The sequence below is a fragment of the Raphanus sativus genome, chromosome 4 (assembly GCF_000801105.2).
Source record: "Raphanus sativus cultivar WK10039 chromosome 4, ASM80110v3, whole genome shotgun sequence".
In the NCBI taxonomy this organism is placed as follows: Eukaryota; Viridiplantae; Streptophyta; class Magnoliopsida; order Brassicales; family Brassicaceae; genus Raphanus; species Raphanus sativus.
Genome location: NC_079514.1, coordinates 19,492,229 through 19,517,734, shown reverse-complemented (window position 1 = coordinate 19,517,734; position 25,506 = coordinate 19,492,229). Strand labels below are relative to the sequence as shown.

General features: G+C 40.1%; 2 protein-coding genes across 3 annotated transcripts; both read right to left on the bottom strand.

Annotated features, from left to right (window-relative positions):
* Positions 1-19,683: 19,683 nt before the first annotated feature.
* On the bottom strand, positions 19,684-22,398 carry LOC108849111 (serine/threonine-protein phosphatase PP1 isozyme 7). Of its 2 annotated transcripts, none has more exons than XM_018622619.2 (4): positions 21,821-22,398; positions 21,184-21,743; positions 20,878-21,100; positions 19,684-19,960 (listed from the first exon to the last, which is right to left on the bottom strand). In XM_018622619.2, the coding sequence occupies exons 1-3, from the start codon at positions 21,993-21,995 to the stop codon at positions 20,900-20,902; spliced, it is 936 nt and encodes a 311-aa protein (XP_018478121.2). In that variant the 5' UTR covers positions 21,996-22,398; the 3' UTR covers positions 19,684-19,960; positions 20,878-20,899. The 2 variants fall into 2 exon arrangements, with proteins under 2 accessions (XP_018478121.2, XP_018478120.2); XM_018622618.2 differs by having other exon boundaries at positions 19,684-19,978; positions 21,821-22,389.
* A 343-nt stretch (positions 22,399-22,741) lies between these two features.
* Positions 22,742-24,990, bottom strand: LOC108853840 (uncharacterized). Its single transcript, XM_018627286.2, has one exon. It carries the CDS (start codon positions 24,834-24,836, stop codon positions 22,884-22,886), a length of 1,953 nt encoding a protein of 650 aa, XP_018482788.2. The 5' UTR covers positions 24,837-24,990; the 3' UTR covers positions 22,742-22,883.
* Positions 24,991-25,506: the final 516 nt, after the last annotated feature.

The window sequence follows — 25,506 nt, the reverse complement described above, 5'->3', positions numbered from 1 at the left end:
CCAATACCAAAACCTGCCATGAGACCCAGCCGGATGTGATGATCAGCCCTAACCCAAGATCCTAGAATCAAGCATGCTCTGATACCAACTTGTAAGACCCAAACCTGGATCACTTGATCCAACCAGTCTGCGGCCTTACCTAAAGTCTAAGTGTACTTCAGCCGGTTTAAGTCCAATAGTTTCTAAGTCATTTTCAATCATTTGAGGTTCATGTAATCAATCAATACAATGCGGAAGCTTAAGGTAAACATCATTTCATATATATAAGTCAATGTGATCCATACAAATCATTCATAACATTCAGTTTGCACAATAGGCTATCATAAGTTCAATGTATCAAACTATCACTACATCACACATTCCACACGACCAAGGTCTTCATGGCTCCTTAGCCTTACCACGATCCCTGTCAGGACCTGAAATCAAAACCCACAACACATGTACATAAGAATCACAGTCCGATACCCTAGCAAACATTATCCTAAGTATGGTTCGGATACTTAGTCTAATCTGGCCAAAAGTGACCCTTTCTGATAATCGTCCAAAAACTAAATAAAATTCATGATAATTCATGATAATTCTAAACTAATAGAATGGTCCAATTGGAGTTCCCATAACCGGCCGCGATCATACTGATCTCGACCATGAACAGCCAAACCAGACGTAAGGGACCACCTCTAAATCAATGTTATAAACCCAATCTTTCACCATGATAATTCATGATAAATACCCACTAAGAGATATTCAAAGTCGGATCCTATCAGTTCCCTTTGGAACTATAAGATCGGACCATACATGCCCAACCAAGGCCATGGAGAGATTACACTGATCTGGCCAAGGCCTGGCGGCTTGTCTATGAGTCTGAACCCACAGATTACTTCAGAATATAGTAGAGAAGAGTGTATTGACAATAGAAGAGTAATAGATGCAACCAACAACACATGGAACAATCGGCCAGACCACCCGGATCAATAGTCTTGGGCGATACCATTTGGTTAGCATCACTAACCTTAGACGTGTGCTCGGAAGTCCCCAAACTCTTCTCCACAGCCTTATCCTTCTGCCTAGTATCCATTTCTGATCAAGTCTTCTTTGCCCACGACTAGAACCTACCGGAATCACCAAGCCTTCACACGGTTTGCCTTGCGGCCGATCTCTTTCTTTTCTCTCTTTGTTTCTGTAACGATTTGGGCAGAGTTTCCCATTTTCTTTCTGATCATAAATGTCGACAGGAGGGACTTGTATCTATAGGAGAAGGGCTTGCGAACTGCTCTTGGCGAACGGATGCAATGATTGGACGATGGGACACATGCGGTTGCACCTTTTCGCCCAAACCGTCCAACCGCTCACAACTGCTCTTCTCTTCGTTTGGGCTGATCGATCTCTGGTCCAATAACTTGCCCACATGCATAGCTTACTAGCCAAAGCCTCACAGACCCATCGGACCCCCATTGCCATGATCCGGACCATAACCGTCCATGATCCACAACCACCGGCCAAGACTCAAACACTCCACCCAGCTGAGATGAGCTGAGGGCTAGCTGCCCCGGCTGAGTGAGCTAGTCCTCCAGCTCCAATGAGCTAGCTCCTGCTGTGAGAACTACCTTCCAGCTCCACCTAGCTGGTTAAGCTTCATCCGGACCTTGTCCAGCTTCCGGATAACTCGTCCAACTCACTTTAGCTTCTTTCTTTCTTATTTTGGTCAAGTCTCAGCTATCTGATGCACTTAACCTTCTGTTTGGACCATGATACGCTTGTCTTTAGATCATATGACCTGGCTGGTGCATTTCCTCGTAGCATGGCCCGTTGATATCACTCAAATTACCCTAAGGAGTGAATTACTCTCATTAAAAGAGGTCAAGTTATAATACTTAGGGATCGAATCCACAAGGAGCTAAGGCACACACTAGATCTAATAGTTATATGATTAAGCTAGGCTAACAGTAAATAGATTATAAAGCAGTAAATAAGATAGTAAATATATTAAATAGCAAGGGCGAACAAGGTAGTTGTTCTTATGAAATCAAGATAGCTGATGGAAGGATGGTTGCTAGATCTAGGGCTTCTATTCAGGTATTGGGGATTATAATGTCTATAAATGCCTAACAAGTTGCTTGCATGATACTATAGATCTCAGCCGCTTTAACATATGTGATGAATCACTGGTTAAAATATCTAGATCTCTGGCCACACCTTTCGCATGATGACACAGAAAAAGAGTCGGTCGATATCCTTTTGAGATATCGAGCGATACACCTTTCGCAGCGCCGATCGATTCACCTGTCGGGATATCGATCGACGGCTTCTACATCTGCCTAGGCGCGAGCCGAATATGACCACAAGGTCTCAAGGAGGAACTGTCGTTCTTCTCAACGGGAGACAGGCAAGCTCAAATGGATAATTCAAGATAATCAAAGATCCTAGTGATCTATGTTCTAGTTAGCTAATCTAGAACAAGCATTGAGTTCAATCCATTTGATGAATATCACAACTTAGCAAGTATAATTTGGGGCTAATCCCACAAACATATCTGAACCATAGATCTAACAGGTGGATCTATTCAGACATGAAGTTTGTCACAGAAATCATAGATGAATAGATAGAAATGCAATAGATAAATAAACCAAAACCAAAGGAGTTTCAGGAGGACTCTCAAGGAGTTCCTCCCTTCTCTCCTAAGAGAAACAATGAAAGCGTAAAAGAAAATCTAAAGCGTAGCCGTCAACAATGGCTTAGAAATAACATAAATAGGGTTTCTGGTCGTCAAGGGTATTTTGGTAACTTTGTGGTGACTCCTGGGCTTCAGTCGGTCATGAAATATACTCATCCCACATTCTGATGTCCCTGTCGATCGACATGCAGTGTGCTGTGTCGATCGACATACAATCCTTTTCTCGACAGCCTTCTCTCGCGAGGCAGACTGACCACTCTTCAGTAAAATGGGCATAACTTCCGATCTAACCGTTGGATTGATCTCAAACCGGTGGCATTGGAAAGCTAACTCAAAGCTCTATCTTGTGTCAAAATATTAGATAAATCCAACAGTGGGACGATCTTCATAGAGAACTAAACATCTGAAGCGTCTGTGCAGTTATGCACTCGAAAGACTCCAAAAGACACCAAAATCACCATATATCTCCAAATCGTCCCTGAACCTGCAAATACACTAAATAGACTCCAATACATAATAAATAGTATATAAAACACTTATATACCATGGGTAAAAATGGGTGAAATCCATGGTATATCAACTCCCCCAGACTTACCCTTTTGCTTGTCCTCAAGCAAAACCAACAGGCAGTCTCTCTATAAGAGGTTTGAAAACAGCAGAGACTCACATGATTTTAAAAACTCAATTCATCATCTCTCTATTAGTGCAAACCAAATAATTAAACATCCTAACCTTAGAAGCACATTATACAATATCCTAGTATAGCAACCAAATTCCACTAGTTCCACAACCTAACAGATCCTGTCTGACAATCCCTTCTACTAACCTCATTTCTTGCATAAAAATAAAAGTGTAGGCTTTACCTTGGGAGTATCGATCAAAGGACACATGGATTCAACTCAAACAAGTTTCTGAACACACAGGTAGTCTTCTCTGATCCCTTTCTCCCCTCATCTCTCTTCTCTGAATCTCTTATTAGTTTCAATTTCAACAGGTTTCGATGCCACAAAGGTCATCTAGTCTATCTCATTGACATTTGCATTGTAACTCATACTTTTTGACAAAGTGTAGCGAATAATGGGGTCTTTGGTAATTTACCTACCCCTCGTTTCCACAATGTGTGATCATCCTTGAGATTTACAATAATGAGGTCACAGGTAATTTACATATCCCTCTGCCTCTCAAGAAATCATTTCAATCTTTTATAACATAAACTTAGATCTCGAGATGCCGAAGAGAGAGAAGGAAGGGAACCAGAAACACACATACTTTTTACCTTCCAGACTCGTAGGAGGATTCCGATCCAATGTATACCAAGCCCCAAGACAAGCAAATCAAGTCAGTATTAGGTTGGAGGTCAGCTTGGGTTCCTTCAAACAATTTCAGCAAGTGCAAACATAGTTGACAGGTTGATCCACTTTAGTATCTCTAGTACTTCTGCAGTCAGTAAATCTAAGACTGGTCTAAAGAGTGGTTAGATGACAAGTAGTAAATCGATTAAGATTATCATCCCCTTCTTGACTCAATAAAAACTTTTTAAAAACACTTTAAATAAGACAAATAAAGTAAATAACCATTAGTAATCCTCCCAGACTTAAATTACACTGTCCCCAGTGTAAAACAGTCGGTGGTAAGGTGAAAATCATAAAGCAATAGCACAAAATTAACAAATAAGAACGCTCGCTGATATCTGTGTTGATCGACACAATGAAGTATCAATCGATCGTTGAAGATGAAGCGCTGTCGAACGATATCGACATGGTCTCATCGGTCGATGGTTAGAGAGATCGTTTGACACAATGAAGAGACAATCGATCGTTTGATATGAAGCGCTGGAGATTGATATCGAGCTGGTCTCATCGGGCGATGTGCTGAGCAATCGTTTACCTGGATCTTTTTTTTTTTTTTTTTAGATGCAATATTTAAAAACAGAAATCAGTAGTATATGAAAATAAAACCAAATTGAAAACAAACCTAACAGTGGGTTGCCTCCCACTTAGCGCTTATTTTTAGTCATTAGCTTGACTTTTGGAGATCTGATTTGGTCCGGATGAGAATGAGAATATGCTCCAAAACAAATCTCAAAGTCCAATCTTTGAGGCTTTATCATTCTTTTGTGAAAGCCTCCTCCATAGACTTTTCTCCTTTGTCTATCATCTCAGCAATAAGGAGTGCTTGAAGCTTTGCAAACGGGTGTGAGAAGCTTCTGCTGCGCACTCTGGATGTCCTAACACAATCTGAAAAGTAAGGAGTCAATGGTAACTGAGAACCTCCCTTGGTTCGTTTCCGCTTCTTCCAATTTTTCCTCTTCTTTTCCACAGACTTGTGTAGTCTCACTCCAAATTTCCTGGCATCATCGGAGAAGTGAGGAATCAATGATAACTGGGAATCCCTTTTGGTTCTTTTCCTCTTCCTCCAATTCATCATCATCTTTCCCCCAGATTTGTCTGAACGTGTGGTGGTATCTCCATCAAAAATATTTCCACACACTTCATACTCATTCTGCTCTGATTCGCGTCTGGTATCGATCGATGAACCAGTGGTAGTGTCGATCAATGACAGATTGATGATGTCGATCGGTGGTATCCGGTAGATGTCGATCGATGGTGGAGTGATATTATCGATCGATGTGTTCTGAACAGTGTCGATCGAGGCTTCTTCTCTGAGGCATTTGTCGACTTCAGTTCTACACCTCATCTCTCTCTGAGAAGCTATTAAATGTTGATGATCATCAAATACTCCATTGCAGGAATCTAGTAGGACACCTCTATCTGGTGGTATAGGAGATTCAGCTTCAAACACGGTACAGGGAACCACAATCTTCACAGGGTCATGTATCCTCTTCACTCTTTTGGAAATCCCAGCAGCTTCTTCTGCGCATATGGGTCTTAGGTGTTCAGGGACAGCAAGGTATGAGGTCTCAGACTTGTGCATTCTCTCTTTAATCGGTTCCAGCTTAACTGTGCATCCTCCTGGTAGCTCATCAAACGATGTGTGTCGATCAATGATATCTGGAGGGTGTCGATCGATCTCATCCGGTTGGTATGGATCGATGCTAGTCTTTGACGAAGTCTCCATATCTTTTCTCATAGTGTTCCGCTCGTCATCAAGCTTCTGTTCTGACTCAAGCCATTCCTCCAGCTCTATGAAGTCTCTCATAGTGACTTCTACACTCGAATCTAAGTCTCCAAGTTGTTCTCCATCCTCCAACTCCAAAAATTCTTCTAGCTCCAAGAAATCTTCCATGGTGATCTATTTTCTACATATTGGTTGGGATAACAGCTTGATACATCAATGCTCTTCTGTGTCGAGTCTGCAATGTCCTGAAGACAACTCGAATTTTCAGGGATTTCGGGTGGTGTCGGTCTGTGACAAACGTCTCTGTCGATCGATGTTGAGATGCTTGTGTCGATTGATGCTGAAATGATAGTGTCGATCGATGTTGGGGTCGCGGGGTCGATCGATGCTGAGCTTGTGTTGCAAATATCGGCTTCTTCTACTCTGCTCAGCTCTCCAGATTCATGTTGTTCATCACCCTCTACCATATATTCCAGCATAGCTCTCTTCTCAATCTCTAGATTTGCTGCAGCATCACATCGAAAGTTGTTGAGGAAGGCGTTTGTGATGTCTTTCCAGGTAGTAATAGATCCTTGTGGCAACTTCCTGAACCAACATGCTGCTTCTCCAGCCAGAGAATATGAGAATAATTTGCAGAAGTAGTAGTCTTCAGGGACTCCATTGCATTTGATGGTCGAAGCTAAATCTTCGAATGCCTCTAAGTGGTTAGTGGCATCTTCGTAATGAAAACCATAAAAAGGAGTCTGACCCACAAGAGAGATATATGCAGTAGGTAGCTCAGGGACAGAACTCTGGAATGTTGAACGACGCAATGCAGACCTTTTAGCATAAAAATCCTCAGGACTGTTGTAGTCTCTGATTGCTCTTTGTCGTTCTGTCCCAGCATTCACAGCAGTAGCATCAGGGATTTCGAGAGGTATCGATCGATGAAACAAGTCTGTATCGATCATTTCTGAGGTGCCGATATCGATCGATGTTGTAATCGAATCACTTGTATCAGCTTTTTCTACTATGCTTGGCTCCCCAGATCCATTTTTTCATCATCCTCAACCGTACCATGGTTGACCAGCTGTCTTCTGTTCAGTTTGTCCCTCTGTGTATCCTCATAAGCATGTTGATCCTGAATGTCCGGCTACTTGACATGAGTTGTTGGGGTTTCAAAATCTTCATTCTGCTCGTTGTAGACATAATCAATAATCTGGCTGATACTAGTCATTATTCCTTTCTCATGATCTTCAGTCATCTTCTCTATCATGTAATCAAACCTTTTACTTCGAATTGCTACAGCTTCACTGAAGAATTTACCTAGGAATGCGCTTTTGATGTCTTCCCAACAAGTTAGAGATCTTGGCTGCAACTTACTGAACCAGCTAAAAGCATCTCCAGATAAAAAATAGGGGAAGATCTTGCAGATAATGTGATCTATAGGTACCTCATTCTGCGGGCTTGCTGATGAGAAGGCTGACGAGGCTAAATCCTCGAGTGTCTTGATAAGATCTTTGGGATTTTCAAAAGGAAGACCTTTGAAAGGGTCCGCGCTTCCCAAATCATACAATTGGCTTGTCAAAGTAAACTCGTTTGTTGCAGCAACATCAATCACATCAGGGATTACATCACCATCTGCATTAATCGATTGTCCTCTGGTGTTGCAGGGACGACTTTCTTCGTCTCGCCAGATACCTTTCTTATCAATCTTAAGTATGAGCGCTTTGACTTCCTTTGTCTCCTCGCAAGTGGTGTCGGTCGACTCTTGATGAACAGAATTTTTCGGAGTCAAATGAACAGTGTCCGGATGAACAGTACCCGAATGAACAGTGTCGCGGTGAACAGTGTTTTGATGAACAGTACCGCGATGAACAGTGTCGCGATGAACAGTACCGCGATGAACAGTGTTTTGATAAACAGTACCGCGATGAACAGTGTCGCGATGAACAGTACCCTGATGAACAGTGTCGATCGACATCGGATAAATAGTGTCGCGATGAACAGTGTCACGATGAACAGTATCGATCGACGCAGAATGAACAGTGTCGATCGATTTCGGATGAACAGTGTTCGGATGAACAGTGTTTTCGTGAACAGTACTCCGATGAATAGTACTGGGATGAACATTAATCGGATGAATAGTAATCGGATGAATAGTACCTTGATGAACAGTACCCGCGTGAATAGTACCATGATGAACAGTACCTCGGTGAACAGTACCCATGTGAACAGTGTTCGCGTGAACAGTGTCGTTTGACGATTTGTGTACTCTGTCGATCACCGGTTCTTGTAGGGTGTCGATCGATTCGTGATGGACGATGTCGATCGATTTGTGGTGTATGCTATCGATCGATGCTGCTTGGAGGGTGTCGATCGTTACATCCCTCGTAGACTTACGGATCGTGCATGAACCAGCAGGTTGCTTCTTTGAATAAGCTAAAAATCATTTCTTCATTGTTGCTTCTGGTATGCACCTGAAACAGAAGAAAAAAATTTTATGAGATTTTTGAACAATAATAAAACCTAAACAAAATCTAACTAAACAAGATCTAATGGCGATCGAAGCTCCCCGGCAACGGCGCCAAATTTGATATCACTCAAATTACCCTAAGGAGTGAATTACTCTCATCAAAAGAGGTCAAGTTATAGTACTTAGGGATCGAATCCACAAGGAGCTAAGGCACACACTAGATCTAATAGTTATATGATTAAGCTAGGCTAACAGTAAATAGATTATAAAGCAGTAAATAAGATAGTAAATATATTAAATAGCAAGGGCGAACAAGGTAGTTGTTCTTATGAAACCAAGGTAGCTGATGGAAGGATGATTGCTAGATCTAGGGCTTCTATTCAGGTATTGGGGTTTATAATGTCTATAAATGCCTAACAAGTTGCTTGCATGATACTATAGATCTCAGCCGCTTTAACATATGTGATGAATCACTGGTTAAAATATCTAGATCTCTGGCCACACCTTTCGCATGATGACACAGAAAAAGAGTCGGTCGATATCCTTTTGAGATATCGAGCGATACACCTTTCGCAGCGCCGATCGATTCACCTGTCGGGATATCGATCGACGGCTTCTAGATCTGCCTAGGCGCGAGCCGAATATGACCACAAGGTCTCAAGGAGGAACTGTCGTTCTTCTCAACGGGAGACAGGCAAGCTCAAATGGATAATTCAAGATAATCAAAGATCCTAGTGATCTATGTTCTAGTTAGCTAATCTAGAACAAGCATTGAGTTCAACCATTTGATGAATATCACAACTTAGCAAGTATAATTTGGGGCTAATCCCACAAACCTATCTGAACCATAGATCTAACATGTGGATCTATTCAGACATGAAGTTTGTCACAGAAATCATAGATGAATAGATAGAAATGCAATAGATAAATAAACCAAAACCAAAGGAGTTCCAGGAGGACTCTCAAGGAGTTCTTCCCTTCTCTCCTAAGAGAAACAATGAAAGCGTAAAAGAAAATCTAAAGCGTAGCCGTCAACAATGGCTTAGAAATAACATAAATATGGTTTCTGGTCGTCAAGGGTATTTTGGTAACTTTGTGGTGACTCCTGGGCTTCAGTCGGTCATGAAATATACTCAGCCCACATTCTGATGTCCCTGTCGATCGACATGCAGTGTGCTGTGTCGATCGACATACAATCCTCTTCTCGACAGTCTTCTCTCGCGAGGCAGACTGACCACTCTTCAGTAAAATGGACATAACTTCCGATCTAACCGTTGTATTGATCTCAAACCGGTGGCATTGGAAAGCTAACTAAAAGCTCTATCTTGTGTCACACTATTAGATAAATCCAACAGTGGGACGATCTCCATCGAGAACTAAACATCTGAAGCGTCTGTGCAGTTCTGCACTCGAACGACTCCAAAAGACACCAAGATCACCATATATCTCCAAATCGTCTCTGAACCTGCAAATACACTAAATAGACTCCAATACATAATAAATAGTATATAAAACACTTATATACCATGGGTAAAAATGGGTGAAATCCATGGTATATCACCCGTCCTGATGGCCTTATTAGAACTAGGGACATGACAGATCCATTGATTGTGGACGGTTCACCTGCAATCACTTCACAAAGAAGACATTACCAGGAGCCACCAACTAGTCCCCAAAGATCTATTCAACCATCCACACATAACCCATCCACGCTCCAGCTATTCACACACCACATATCCACATAACCCCCATCCACACGATACCCATTCACATCTTTTGCAAATCTTGATTTGAAATCAAAATTTTGCAGATATAGATTTTTAAATCCACGACAACACTACGAAACCAAGATCTTGTTCATCTAGGATTTTAGGGAACAAAAGAATTTGTTATGCGTATGGAAATATAAGAAAAAGAAAATGGTTCCAAATTAATATGATTACGGAACTAACATAATAATGTTCACACATCAATTTGATTACAAAACCAACACAATATTAAAATTCATAACAACAAAAAGATCCGGACTTTGAAACAAATTAACCATTTGCCACAACAGTAAAATACATAGATAGAGAGAGAACCTTGAGAATGATGAAGACAGGGTGAAGAGGAGAGAAGAAGGTTTTGTTTACATTGATGCTATCAACAATGGATTGTTTTGGCTGATGCCAATTATGGTTGGGTTTTTGATTCAGTTTAGATAATGAGATAGTGATATACCATGGAGTTTACCCATTTTTACCCATGGTATATAAGTGTTTTATATACTATTTACTATGTATTAGAGTCTATTTAGAGTATTTACAGGTTCATGGACGATTTGGAGATATATGGTGATTTTGGTGTCTTTTGGAGTCTTTCGCAGTGCAGGACTGCACAGATGCTTCAGATGTTTAGCTCTCTATGGAGACATTCCCACCGTTGGATTTATCCCATCTATTGACGCAAGATGGAGCTTTGAGTTAGTTTTCCAATTCCACCGGTTTGAGATCAATCCAACGGTTAGATCGGGAGTTATGCCCGTTTTACTGAAGAGTGGTCAGTCTGCCCGCAAGAGGAAGCTGTCGAGAAGAGGATTGTATGTCGATCGATGCAGAACACTGCATGTCGATCGACAGGGATATCAGAATGTGGGCTGAGTATATTTCATGACCAACTGAAGCCCAGGAGTCACCACAAAGTTACCAAAATACTCTTGACGACCAGAAACTCTATTTTTGTTATTTCTAAGCCATTGTTGACGGCTACACTCTTTACGCTTTCTTTTGTTTCATTGTTCTTAGTTTAGGAGAGAAGAGAGGAACTCCTTCAGAGTCCTCTTGGAACTCCTTTGCTTTTGGTTTTTATATCTATTGCAATTTCATCTATTCATATATGATTTCTGTGACAAACTTCATGTCTGAATAGATCCACCTATTAGGTTTAGGGTTCATATAGGTTAAAGGGATTAGCCCCAAATATAGAATTGCTAAGTTGTGATATTCATCATTGAAGATTTTTCTTAATGCTTGTTTAGGAGTAATTAACCTGGACCTGATCATAGAATCATTAGGCACAAACGAGAGCTTGGTCTCTTATCTGACTTGTCTTCTCTGAGCTAGGATTGCTAGATAACAGCGAGAGCTGGTTTAGAAACCCTAGTGAACTATTATTCAACTTGCGCTCAAAGCTTACTAGTAGCATATCGATCGATTCTCCTATAGAGATATTGATCGGTACGACACAAGGCTTGTCGATCGATACGCCTAATCCAGCATCGATCGACGCTTTCCTAGAATTGACAACGAGAGTTGGAGTTCTTGGATCTAGTAATAGATAACCTAGGCAACGAGAGTTGATCAGTTATTCTTATAGGTTGAGTTATATAATATCATGCCTTAGTCTCTATATCATTATAATCCTGACTTCCTGAATAGAAACCCTAGATCTAGCTACCATCCTTCCATCAAACAACTGCTTGCCAAGCTGAACAATTATATTGTTCATCTTGTTTACTGTTTTATTATATTTACTGCTTTATAATCTATTTACTGTTAGCCTAACTTAATCATAACTATTAGATCTAGTGTGTGCTTTAGCTCCTTGTAGATTCGATCCCTAAGTACTATAACTAGACCTCTTATTTGAGAGAGTAATTCATTCCTTAGGGTAATTTGAGTGGTATCAGATAGAAATAGGATGTTTGAATAGAAAAAACAATTTTTGAGTTGAAAGAAGGGTAAGATGGACAAAGAACACTTATAATGTGTCTCTCAAGTGGAATGTGGCTTGGGATGAAAATGCAAAGTGACAAAGTGCCTCAGAGAGTAAAAAATTCTTTAGATTTACAGAAATATTAATTAGAATGAGACTTAAGGCCTATGTAATTTGAATGACATCAAATTTGTGTTGGATCAATTATTCAAGGTCAATGGGCTATTAATAATTGTACCAATGTGAGAACGAAATGGGCCTCATGGCTCCGAGGAAAATCCTATTGGTTTTAATGAGGAGGAATAGGAAACATCCCACATCACTCATGAAGAGTGAAAATGAGTAGTATATATATACCTTTGTGTTATGTGGGTGTAAATGCCTCAGGGAAAGAGAGGACTCCCCGCAGCATGACGTTTGTGTATGAACGACGCGTAGTTCGTCTGAAAACAACACGAAGTTTATATGTTCGCCCAAAGATCAGAACGAGTCAAACAAGAAAATCTTGCGGAAAAGGTTTCTCAACTCTCTACTCCCGAGATTTACGAGATATTTTCGCTAATGTGGTTTGTCAGTTACGAAATTCGAACTCTCATTTCCTCTTTAAATACTCATCTCCTCCTCCCTCATTTCTCACTTACTTTCAGATCGAAAATATCAACAGAGAAAATCCCTTAGCGTAAGTCTATAGTTCAAAAGTGTTTCGTAGATTATTAGTTCGTCTCCTTGGTTTTATTCTCGGACTCCATATTTGTACAGTCCCGTCTCAATAAGGAGCGAATATTCATAGTTAAGGAAAGAGATTGTATCTCGACTCTGTTTTATTTTAGAAAAAGTTTTCGTAATGCTTTTCATTACGTCTCCGTTTCATTTTTACAATCGTGTCTTTCCTTAATCTCGTGTTGTATATTACTATTATTTTGATCCGATTTCCGGCTTCTACAATCTTAACTCTGAATCGCTTTCTGTCTAAAGCTTTTAATCGGATTGAAAAACGTTTATATCGAACGGTTTTTAAAGGTTTGTAAACGGTCTTTGGAATGGTACGTGTTTGCGATTTGCTCTCTAGCACTTCCACGAAACGTTTCTTAGTTATCTCAAAACAGTTTGTGTTTTGCTTTTTAACACTATTGCGAAACGTTTATTGGTGGATAATTATCAGAACGTTTTTTGTTTATATTTAAACGAAGTTTGCGATTTGATATATGCCTATCTGCTTAACGTTTCTCTTATTTCTTCTAACATTTTTGTGATTTGCTTTTAGCATAATTCACTAAACGTTTTAGATACATTGTTATTCAAAACGATCTAAATCATAATCGTTTTTATAACCGCTTTCTTAAGCGAGTTTCTGAAACATCCTAAGTCTACACAAAATAGTTTCTGCAAACGCTTATAAGCGAGTTTGCAAAACATTTTTTCCAGACGTATATCGATATGATTTGGTTCAAACAAAAAAAATTAAAATCGATTTTAGACTATTATTGTTTTCTTAAAAATACTAAATTATTTGTTGAATGGAGTCCTGATACGTTTTCATGTTCTCTCAACAGAAAAAATGATGGATCCTAAGAACACGCTCATTGACACCACCACTCAAACTCCACTCATTGTGTCAACAACTGATGCAACTGTGACAAACGTTGGAACCATTGCAGGAACAACCTAAACCTCTATTTCAGTGGACAATGTTACAGATGAAACCACGCGCCGTAGCCTTTTCGGTGCTGGTCTTTATCAAACTGGTTCAGTTCTAGGAACCACAAGTGTTCCGGTTGTAGTTTCAACTCATGTGTCCGTGTTTGGTATCTTTTCTCAAGGATTGATGCCAGACAAGTTTGATGGCAAAAACTTCAAAACATGGCAAAAGAAGATGATGTTCTTCCTGACAACGTTGAAGCTGGATAAGTTCATCCAGGAGGACAAGCCCCTTATCCCTTATGGGATTGATGATGTGCACACTCTCGCAAGTGTTGACATCTGGGTGCATTCCGACTTTGTCTGCAAAGGGTACATTTTGGAATGCCTCATTGACCCATTGTACCGAGTCTATTGTGACATTCCCACGGAAAAGAGCTCTGGAGATCACTGGACAAGAAGTACCGAGGTGAGGATGTTGCCTGCCAGAAGTATGTGGTTGCAAAGTTCCATGACTTCAAAATTGTGGACTCAAAACCCAGCATAGATCAGATTGAAGCGTTTCAGCTTATTTGCCGTGAAATTGCTGCTGAAGGGATGTCCATCTGCGAGACATTTAGGAGGAGGAGGAGGAGGAGGAGGAGGAGGAGGAGGAGGAGGAGGAGGAGGAGGAGGAGGAGGAGGAGGAGGAGGAGGAGGAGGAGGAGGAGGAGGAGGAGGAGGAGGAGGAGGAGGAGGAGGAGGAGGAGGAGGAGGAGGAGGAGGAGGAGGAGGAGGAGGAGGAGGAGGAGGAGGAGGAGGAGGAGGAGGAGGAGGAGGAGGAGGAGGGAGGAGGAGGAGGAGGAGGAGGAGGAGGAGGAGGAGGAGAGGAGGAGGAGGAGGAGGAGGAGGAGGAGGAGGAGGAGGAGGAGGAGGAGGAGGAGGAGGAGGAGGAGGAGGAGGAGGAGGAGGAGGAGGAGGAGGAGGAGGAGGAGGAGGAGGAGGATTGCTGACAAGGCCACTGCAAAGGAGCATGTTGTCAACATGGCTGAGTACAAAGGTGAAAGAAAGGCACACACCCGCTCCCAGGCAAAGCCTTGAGGTGGACAAACTCGTGATTAGAAAGAATGGCATGTATTTGGAAAAGGGGTATGTTAAGGATGAACTTTTCAAGATGAATGTAATTACAGTCCCTCCAAAAGTTGTAGCTCCAAAAGTTTCAATGAATAAGAAAGAGCCAGTTGCTTATTTGGTTGAGTCTTTTAATATATGGCATGAAAGATTAGGCCATGTAAACTACAAATCTATACAAAGATTAATGAATTTAAATCTAATTCATAAATGCAAAACAAGTAAACAAAAATGTGAAGTATGCGTACAAGCTAAGCTCACAAAAACGCTCTCACCTCGTGTTGAAGGAACTAATAAACCTCTAGTTTAATTCACACCGATTTATGTGATTTAAAATACATACAAACTAGAGGTGGTAAAAAGTACTTTGTGACCTTCATAGATGACTGCACAAAATATTACATAGCAAAGATGAAACCTTAGAAAAATTCAGAGAATTTAAACCAGAGGTCAAAAATCAGCTTAAAACAATTATTAAAGTAGTTAGAAGCGACAGAGGAGACGAGTATGATGGTCCATTCAATTCATTTTGTAAAGAACATGGAATAATCCATCAAACTACAGCTTCTTACTCACCAGAGTCTAATGGAGTTGCTGAACGCAAAAATAGAAATCTAAAAGAGATGATGAATGCAATGTTGCAGCAATCTGGGTTACTGCAGAACATGTGGAGGGAAGCGTTGCTTACCACTATTTATATTTTCAACAAAATTCTACATAAAGTAACGGGCAAAACTCCATATGAATTATGGAAAGGTAATTTACCTTCGTATAAATACCTCAAAGTGTGAGGATGCTTGGCAAAAGTTTTGGTACCGCCACCAAAAAAGGTCACTATTGGACCTAAAACAGTGGATTGCATTTTCATCGGATATGTACATCATAGTAGTTCTTATGGATTTCTGGTACATAAATCTAAAATATCAGATATCCATGAAAAAACAGTCATGGAATCAAGAAATGCATCTTTCTTTGAAAATATTTTTCCTTACAAGAAAATTTAAGGTTCAAAACGAACTCGAGAAGAAAAAGACAACAACAATGACTCAGAAGTTGAGACAAAGTTGAGATTTCTACAAATGATACTTCAGAGAATGAAAAAGAAGATGAACCTAGAAGAAGCAAAAGAGCTCGAAAGGAAATTTTTTTGGTGAAGATTTCTTAATGGCATTTTCAATAGAAAATACTCCAAAAACTTTGACAGAAGCCATGTCTTCACCAGAAAATCCATTTTGGAACGAAGCTATTAGAAGTGAAATCGATTATATCATGCATAATTATACATGGTATATAACGAATTTACCACTTGGCTGCAAAGCATTAGGAAATAAATGGATAATGACACGAAAACCTGGTGGAAAATAAAAATCTAGACTTGTAATTCAAGGAATCCGACAAAAGGAAGACTTTTGACTATTTTGATACATATTCTCCAGTAACCAGAATAACATCAATAAGGCTGATAATAGCAATTACAGCCTTAAGGGATCTAGAAATCTATCAAATAGATGTAAAAACGATTTTCTGAATGGTGATTTCGAAGAGGAAATTTACATGAAGTAACCTGAGGTTTCATTCCTGGACAAGAAAACAAAGTATGCTGACTTGTAAAGTTACTTTATCGGCTTAAACAATCTCCTAAACAATGGGACGAAAATTTTGACAACAGAATGATGTTAAATGGTTTCAAAATCAATGAATGTGATAAATGTATATACTATAAAACTACCAAAAATGCGTATATTTGCTATGTCAATATGTAGATGATATGTTAATTATTGGAAACAATAAAGACAATATAAATCAAACAAAGAACTTGCTGGAAGAAAAATTTGAGATTAGCAGATGTAATTCTCGGAGTTAAAGTTACAAGAAATTCAAACGGAATTAGTTAAACCCAATCTCATTATGCTCAAACAATATTAGAGAGATTTAAAAATTACTCGAATAGTACGGCAAAAACTTCATTAGATCCTCAAATGCACTTGACAAAGAATTCAGGTGAAGCGGTTTCACAAAACAAGTATGCACGTGTGGTTGGAAGTCTCAGGTACTTAACCAATTATACTACACCAGATCTAGCGCACGCAGTAAACATACTTAGTCGATATACAAGTAATCCAGGTCATACACATTGGAAAGCTATAACGAGAGTACTCAATTACTTGCGCTACACCAAAGTTTGGACTTCACTATGGTAAAGAACAAGCAGTTTTAGAAGGATACAGTGACCTAAATGGATATCATATTCTAAAAACTCAAGATCCACTAGTGGATATGTTTTTTACACTAGGAGGAGCAGCCATATCTTGGAAATCTACGAAACAAACAGTGCTAGCCAGAATCACCATGGAATATGAATTCATAGCATTAGACAAAGCAGCAGAAGAATTTGAATGGCTTAGAAATGCTTTGGAAGATATTCCTATATGGGCGAAACCTGTACCAGCTATAAGAATACATTGCGATAGTCAATCAGCTATAGCTCAGACTCAGAATAATTTCTGCAATGGTAAATCTCGTCACATCAGAAGCGACATAAAATCAGCTAACAATCTAGCGGATCCATTTACAAAAGGTTTGCCACGAGATGTTGTTGCTAAATCATCAAAAGGAATGGGTTTAAAGCCTATAACGAATGAGGATTCTTGATAGCAACCCTACCTATCATGACTGGAGATCCCAAGACGTAGGTTCAAAGGAAAAACAAAATCAAGCAAAATCTAACCAAAGCACTTTGAGACATAATAGTCTCATCCCAGCTGCCAAAGATGATAAGTCCTAATGAATGAGAGAAGGATAAGCATAGACTTTTAATGATTCTATAACTTCTAAAGCGGAGTATTATTCAATATTTTTCATGGTCAATCACCTAATGAGTGTGAAATGAAGCCGTTTATAGGAGAATGAATGTAAGGCTATATTCTCTAGGTTCACTCATGAAAACCAGGAATAGTTCATGGCCACAATGAACACAATAGAGAACTAAGTTCTCCAAGAAAATAAATCTGTGTTATGGTTGTTGGTTCAAGACATCATGTTCACCTTCTGGTAAAGTAAACCCGATAGATATTAAGTATGAGTGGTTCAAAGCTTAAAAATGTCACCAACTCAAACATAGTGAATTTTTCGCAAACACTCTCGATAAGTCTGTCTGTCTAGTAATTAGTATAAGTCTAGTCAATAAAGTATATAATTATTTTAGAGTCTACCAAGTCTGCATTTAGTCTGCATATGTTTAGAATCGTTTCTATTCATGTGGGAGATTGTTGGATCAATTATTCAAGGTCAATGGGCTTTTAATCACTGAATATGAAAACGAAATGGGCATCATGGCTACAAGGAAAAGCCTATTGGCTTTAATGAGGAGGAATGGAAAACATCCCACATCGCTCATGAAGAGTGAAAATGAGTGGTATATATATGTCTTTGTGTTATGAGGGGTGTAAACAACTCAGGGAAAGAGAGGACTTCCCATGCGCGCGCCGCCGTAGTCCGGCCGGCTTGGCATGGGCGTGGGCTTGGGCTTGGTTTTGGTCTTTGTCTTGGTGGAGGGCCTCCGGCCCAATAAGATTCTTTTTAGACCAAGTTAAGCTCAACATTTTGCGATTTTATTTTGCAAAAAACACCTTGACGATTCTGTTTTTTCAAATACAAGATGTGGAAGACGACTTATTAGAACAAAACAAAGAGAAGAAAAGAGGATGTTAGGGTTCATTACAAAGGAAATACAAGAAGAGCTGCAGGAGAGAGACGTGGGAAGGTGTTGGAGATGGAATAGAGAGCAGCCTGTCCCTAACCATGCGATCTATCTTGGAAGCCAACGCTGGGGCAGGGGTTGAGACGGTGGTGAATATGTGAGCATTCCTTTCTCTCCACAATCAATAGGTGACAACCTGCAGTAAGAGCTTGAGGATAGGAACAGCTCTAGGAACAGGGGTGAATGGTTGTTGACGCAGCACGCATGTACACGCAAGCACCGATACCGGGGGAGCAGAAAGAAACCTTCCAACACAAAAAGATGCCCAAACAGAGGAAGTATATTGGCATTGAAAGAATAGGTGATGATGAGACTCTTGGGTAGTGTTACACAACACGCAGATTGTTGGTATGTTCAGACCCCAAAAAGCCAAACGATCTCTGGTCGGTAGTCGTTGAAGCATAGATAGCCAGGTGATGAAGGAGCATTGCGGAATCTCCTCCTTGAACTAGACCAATGGAGCCGACGACACTGGATCAGCTGTCTCACGAATTTGTTCCCATGTTGCCTTTGCTGACATGGGAACAAATGGAGCCGACGACACTAGACCAATGGAGCCGACGACACTGGATGAGGCCTTTTGGGAGTAACGACCCAAGAACAAATCTGTGAGGGGCTTTGCCAGTTGGGCCCAAAGCGGACAATATCATACTAAGCGAGGGATTGGATATCTGGTGACGGATGTTTGGCACTAGTTGAGCGTCTAGCCTCCAGCACGGGCATCCGGTCTGGCTCTAGTTGAGCATCTGGCCCAGGAGTGCGTCTGGTCTGTCACAACAGATTGCTATCAGAGCCAAGGTTTCGTGGTCCTTGGTTTGAGGAGAGGATTTGTCAGAATAAATAAAAAGGCAATCCAAGTCACACATCGGATATTAGACAATATAAAGTCTAATATATATATAGCTGGTCCAATTCCACTTAGTATGAGGCGTTTTGGGAGTAACGACCCAAAAACAAATCCATGAAGAGCTTTGACAGTTGAGCCCAAAGCGGACAATATTATACTAAGCGAAGGATTGGACATCTGGTGGCAGACGTTTGGCTCTAGTTGAGCGTCTAGCCTCCAGCACGGGCATCCGGTTTAGCTCTAGTAGAACATCTGACCCAGGAATTCGTCTGGTCCCGTCTGGCCCAGGAGTTCGTCTGGTCCGTCACAATATGATGTAGCCGATGGAAGTTGCCACGATCCACCATTAGTTACATCTGAGACTGTAGAATCAATAGGGAGTCGTAGATCTCTTGGACCGATCTAGCCGATGGAAGTTGCAACGTATGTTTGTGGAAAAGAGAACATGTTTTATTCAAATTTAATACAATTATAAACCAAATTTACAGCGAAAAACAAACATGCAAAGTGATAAACATCTCAAAAAGCTTCTAAAAGTACGAAATTCAAAAACGCCTTGCTCTCTCACCATGACATGGTGTCGAATTATGTAGGTATGATTGCCAAAACGCACTTATGCTCATTGTTATGGAATCAACAACTGTGTATGTGAACTTGTACGCTTTCAGAACCATCAAGTCTCCACTAGTGGTATTGTTTCGAACTCTGCGAACTCAGGATCGACTGGAATTAAAAACATATTTCGATCAAATGATTAGAGATTTCGAGCTTGCTCTCTAACACGATGGTATCGCTAAACGTATGACTATAAACCATATATAATGAGAAATTCAAATACACATATCTAACAATGTTGCTTTTCACCTTTTTCTATAGAACTCATAAGACAAAATATAATTAAATCTAGACTTAAAAAATTATTCAAAACAGAATATAATATATTATGAAAGTGAAAAGTAGAAGGGACACAACTTTAACTTAAGTAGCAAAAAAAACCCCATTTTATTTCATATTATTAATGAAAAATAAACTCAATATCACATTGACTTGGTCGAATAAAGTTAACACAGAGTGCCAGGTTTGACTAATACTTGGATTATTCGGTGAAATCAGCATTAAAGTTAAGGGTTTTTGGTTAATAACATAGTTGACCCATTTTAATTTTGTATTTAGACTAGTTTCAAAGCAGTACAAAAGCAGATTCAAAGCTTAAATATTATTAAATCATTCAAAACATATATATAAATCATTATTTGTAATATTATGTAAATTATTTAGTAAGTGATATTAATTAATTTTATAATTATCTTTCTGGATTTAATTAAAATAAATAAAAATTAAAAATCGTCGACCAATCAAATTATAACAATTTTGTAAGAATTCACCTATTGTCGATATGTAAGCAAAAAATTATTTATGAGATTTCTCAATTAACATATAATAGAATATTAATACACATAGACTATAGTAATAGTTTAACTGAAAAAATGCATTTATGAAATTGGCATATATATATGATATATTATATTTCAAGAACAAAACCATTTAATCGAATCCTTTAGTTCTTCACAAGTTGAAAAGATTATGTGATTATATATATATATATATATATATATATATACCTTGACTTTAGGATAAGGGAAGCTAGTTTTTAACACCACCTCTGCTTCCGAAGCTGAATTTTGATTTCTTCTCATTAGGTTTTAAGATCTGAAAAGAGCAAATCAAATCCTCGTCTACACTCATCATCGCACCTGCATTGTCGAACTCTCCACAGTAATTCGGCGCTGAGAATATCGTCACGAGCTGCTTATTAGCAAAGAACTCAAACCCATCTTCAACAACCTGAGAGACATAACATTTACTTGCATCAAAAGTAAACTCATACAAAACGGGTTGCTTTGGACGCAAGAACTATAGCAACAAACCTGATGAGCCCTACAGATTAGGTCAAGATCGAGTCTTTTGAGAAACTCAGAAACTGTATCCGATCCAAAAGTGTAGGAAACTCCACGGTCGTTAGAACCCCATCCTCTAACGTTTTTATCAGGGTCAGACCACAAGAGATCACATAGTAAACCACGATCAGGAATATCAGTTGGACGGCGAATGTCCCTAATCTGTCTCAGGCTGCGCAGCTCCGGGGAGAGCCCACCGTGCATACAGAGAATCCTGTCATCGATGAGTGCAGCCACGGGGAGACAGTTGAAGCAATCGGTGAAGATTCTCCAAATCTTGACACTGAAACGGCGTTTACACTCGTCGTAGAAGCCGTAGATACGATTGATCGAGGCACTCTCGTGGTTTCCTCTAAGAAGGAAGAAGTTTTCAGGGAACTTGATCTTGTAAGCGAGCAAGAGACAAATCGTTTCAAGGCTTTGCTTGCCACGGTCCACGTAATCTCCAAGAAACAAGTAGTTTGAGCGAGGAGGGTATCCCCCGTGTTCGAATAGTCTCAAGAGATCCGGGTATTGTCCATGAATGTCCCCTGTTTTATAAGCAAAAGATTTCATGAGAGTACAATCTAAGAAGAAGAGAGAGAAGGAAGGAGAGAAAGAAGAGTACCGCATATCTTAACAGGAGCTTCGAGTTCCAAGAGATTTGGTTGTCTCAAGAAGATATCTCTAGAGACGAAACAGAGCTGTTTGATCTCAGTTTCAGACAACTGAACAATCTTTCCTGGTTTTTCTCTAGCTTCAAGCAATCTATTGATCACTGAGTTTAAAGCACCAGCTTCCATTGATAATAAACCTTGATAAACAGACCAACAATGAGATGAAACAACAATGACGAGAAACCTATAAGATTTATAGTAAAAGTAAGCTATTGAATATAATAGAAAACAAATAAAAAAGTTTGGAGATTTGATGTTCTTTTTATGCTTGATCTTTGAATAAACGAACGGTGACTTGAAGAAGGGCTTTATAAAGCCGCGTTAAAAGAATATATTCTTCTTCCCTTTTAGCAAAAGCGCATGTGTAAACCTGCCCACATTGTTCTAAACTCAACTACATCATGTAATAACTAAAATGTAAAGCTAGTTTATAGCAAACACATTTTTGGTGTGTGTTTGTTGAGCTTTCGGGGCTTGAGTCCAATCCGCTACGTCCTTTATCAAGATCCTTAAAAACGATAGCCTCTTCTTCACAGTGTCCATGTTTTGGATTCAAGGCAATTCTTCTACGCTTTTTTTGTTGATTAGTTCGCATCATATATGAAGCAACTTGGCCATCTACAAGAACATATTCGTTATGAAACTACCGGATGTGAGAGGACACCACAGGAATAACGAGATAGAGAAAGAGAGAGATTGGAGAATATTAGTTTGCCTTTTCGCTTCCATTACCACCAAAAGAGAGAGAGCAAAGATTCCAAAGTTAGGAGGAAGCGAAGAGTGATGACTCCTCTTCCAACTTTTTTTTTCCCACTTCTAGATCATTTCATTTTCTTATTTCTATACCTATTAGAATTAGGTACTTCAAACAATAAATAAACAAGATTCATTATTTTTGTCAAACAAGAATCATCTTTTTAACTCAAACAAGATCAACCACAAAATGGAAAACAAGCTTTCGAAAAGTAAACTCAAAGAAACAGACAAGTACAATTGTACCAAAGGTGAAGTTTCTCAATCATAAACAGCAAGCTTCTGGTACTCCTCACCTTTAATGGCTAACCACATGACATCTTCAGGATTCACAATCCCACCTTCCTCAAGAAACAGTTTCAGTAGATTCTTTGAAAACCCGCTTACCAAAGCTACTCCTTTCTGCTTGGCTGCTACCGGTGTAGCCGACGAGTCTCTCAAGTTCCAAAATATAATTTCTGGAACATTCTCAAAACCATTCTCCTTATACTTCCTCTCAACCACCTCATAATCCGTCTCCCAATGTTCCTCCGAATCACTGTCCATATCACTGTTATATGTTGCACTATCATATTGGTTGAAATTGCTGGATCCCACTGCACTATCAAACTCCATGTCGCTGAACACAAACAACCGCTTAATCATCTGGTCACTGGTTAAGTTATTCTCAACTGCAACCTCTAGAATCCGATCAAAAACCTTCTGGAAATCCGTGTTCATTCCCCAATCCATTTGTCTCACAAACTCGGTCTTTTCTCTCAGGCTCGAGCCCGTGACTAGATGAAGCTGCGGGTTCTCGCTAAAGGTGATAACTTTCCCTTTCCACGGCTCTTCATTAAGCTCCGAAACCAACAACCCAAGCGCAATACAAACCTCCATAGGTACACCCGCCATGCTCCCAGAGACATCGCAAACCGCCAACGAGTTCTTCATCTTCCCTTTCTTGGCAACATCTTCCACCATTCTCGCCCACTGAAGCTCCGCAACTTCGGAGCCAACTTCATCATCCCCCAGCTGACTGATTATCTGGTGAGGAAGCAACGCGCCAGCAGCCATCTTCTGCTTCCCGGACTTGACATCCTCCAGAAACTCCCTAAACCTCTCGCCATCATGCTTCTCGAAGAGCGTCTTGTAGTTCGTCATAGCAACAGAAGCAACTCTATTGTACTTCAAATGGTTCCACTCCCTTGCACTCATTGAAACCTCAGGCAATGCAAGCGCTTTACGCAACGGCACAAGGACTTGTTTCCTCAGCCTATCTCTGATCCTATAGGCGTAATGCGTCTCTTCTACCCCTTCGTACTCGTCTCTAGAGAACATCCTCCTAGCAATCGCCTCGCATATCAATGAAGTCTTATCGTACGAAGAGTCAACAGAAGGGCACCACTTAGCCGCTAAACTAATCTTATACAGATCATTGGAATTCAAACACACCAAATCGGTTTTCAACAAACCGGCAAACAAATCCGCGATATTATCAAACAGTAATCTGTAGTTAGCGTCAGAGTTATACCTCTCCAAAGCTTTCTTGGCCTTCTCCAACTCTCTCTGTTTCCTTAGATCTCTAGCCTTTGTTTTATCTACATGACCACCGAGCTCCTCAAGAATCCGATCTTTTAAATCCTTGGAGCGAGTGTCTCTGGTGCGCTTGAACTGACTCTGGTTCCTCTTCCTCCACACCCGTTTTGCTCCTCTCATCTGCACCTCCTGGTGAACTTCAAGGATCCGATACAGAATCTCAGGCAAATCTTTGAAGTAGCCGAAATCGACTAGAGACGGGAGATTCAAAGCTAGGGTTTTGGGGTGATTCTCGTAAAGCCACAACGCTGCCGTGTAAAACCCTTCTTTGTCAGACTTGCCAGTGCCTCGAACTCCTCGGAGATGGCAGACGAGTTTCAACGTGGTCAACGGGTCGTGGGACCAAGAAACCGCCAGACGTTGGATCAGATCGTTGGGAGGCGTGTTGGGCACGATGTGGAAGAAGAAATCTAGGCATGGGTTGCCCGAGGAGAGAAACGTGGGTGACAAGTTTTCTGTCAGACCCATCGGTGGGCGTTCTTCGAGGGCAAGTGCGGCCGTCTTGGAGATCAGATTTTGGTCGTTTGAAACAGGGGTTTCCAGCGAAGTGGTGGTGGTAACTGGTTTCATGATCGGTGTCTCGAGGACGGAGGCGGCGGAAGGTGGACCTAGAAGGGCTGTAGTCGAAGAAGCCATTGAAGAGAGAAGAGACAAAGGAATGGTGTGATGGTCTAACGATTTTCTTTTAGGTTTGACTTAGTTTTGAGATGGAAGCACGATGTGAAACACACAAATACATAGAGAAAAAATAGAAAACCCTACGAAAAAGATACGTGTAAGATGTAGAAAAGATACATATTGCATCTATCCATGATATGGAAATATACTAAAAAAAATGTAACCGTCTATATACAAAGATATTTTGTAGATTAGTGCAAAGTTGTGGTGTAACCGTGTATGTTTCTTTGTTGATGTATTATTACCTAAATATAGATTGTGCTCCTTTTTTGCAGACAACCTTTGTATTAAAAGTCCAATGGGTATTTTATAAAAATGTAGTATGGGCTTACAAAACAGAGACCCATTAAGAGAGATTTACATTATTTAGATTAGAACTCGTGAAAACTAACGAATGACTACTTGTTGGGTTAGCTTTACACGCCTATCAACACGTATCTCTGACAACCCGCAAATTGTAAATATAGAACAAAAAAACTAGTACATTATCCATATGCCATAATTTGAGGTATAAATTGTCTAGTTAATCTGATTCACCAGATCCTTTTTGACAGAGATACCTATTTTAAAATCATACAAATGAATAATATATGGTCAAAATTTCATTAATAAAAGAAACTAATTGTCA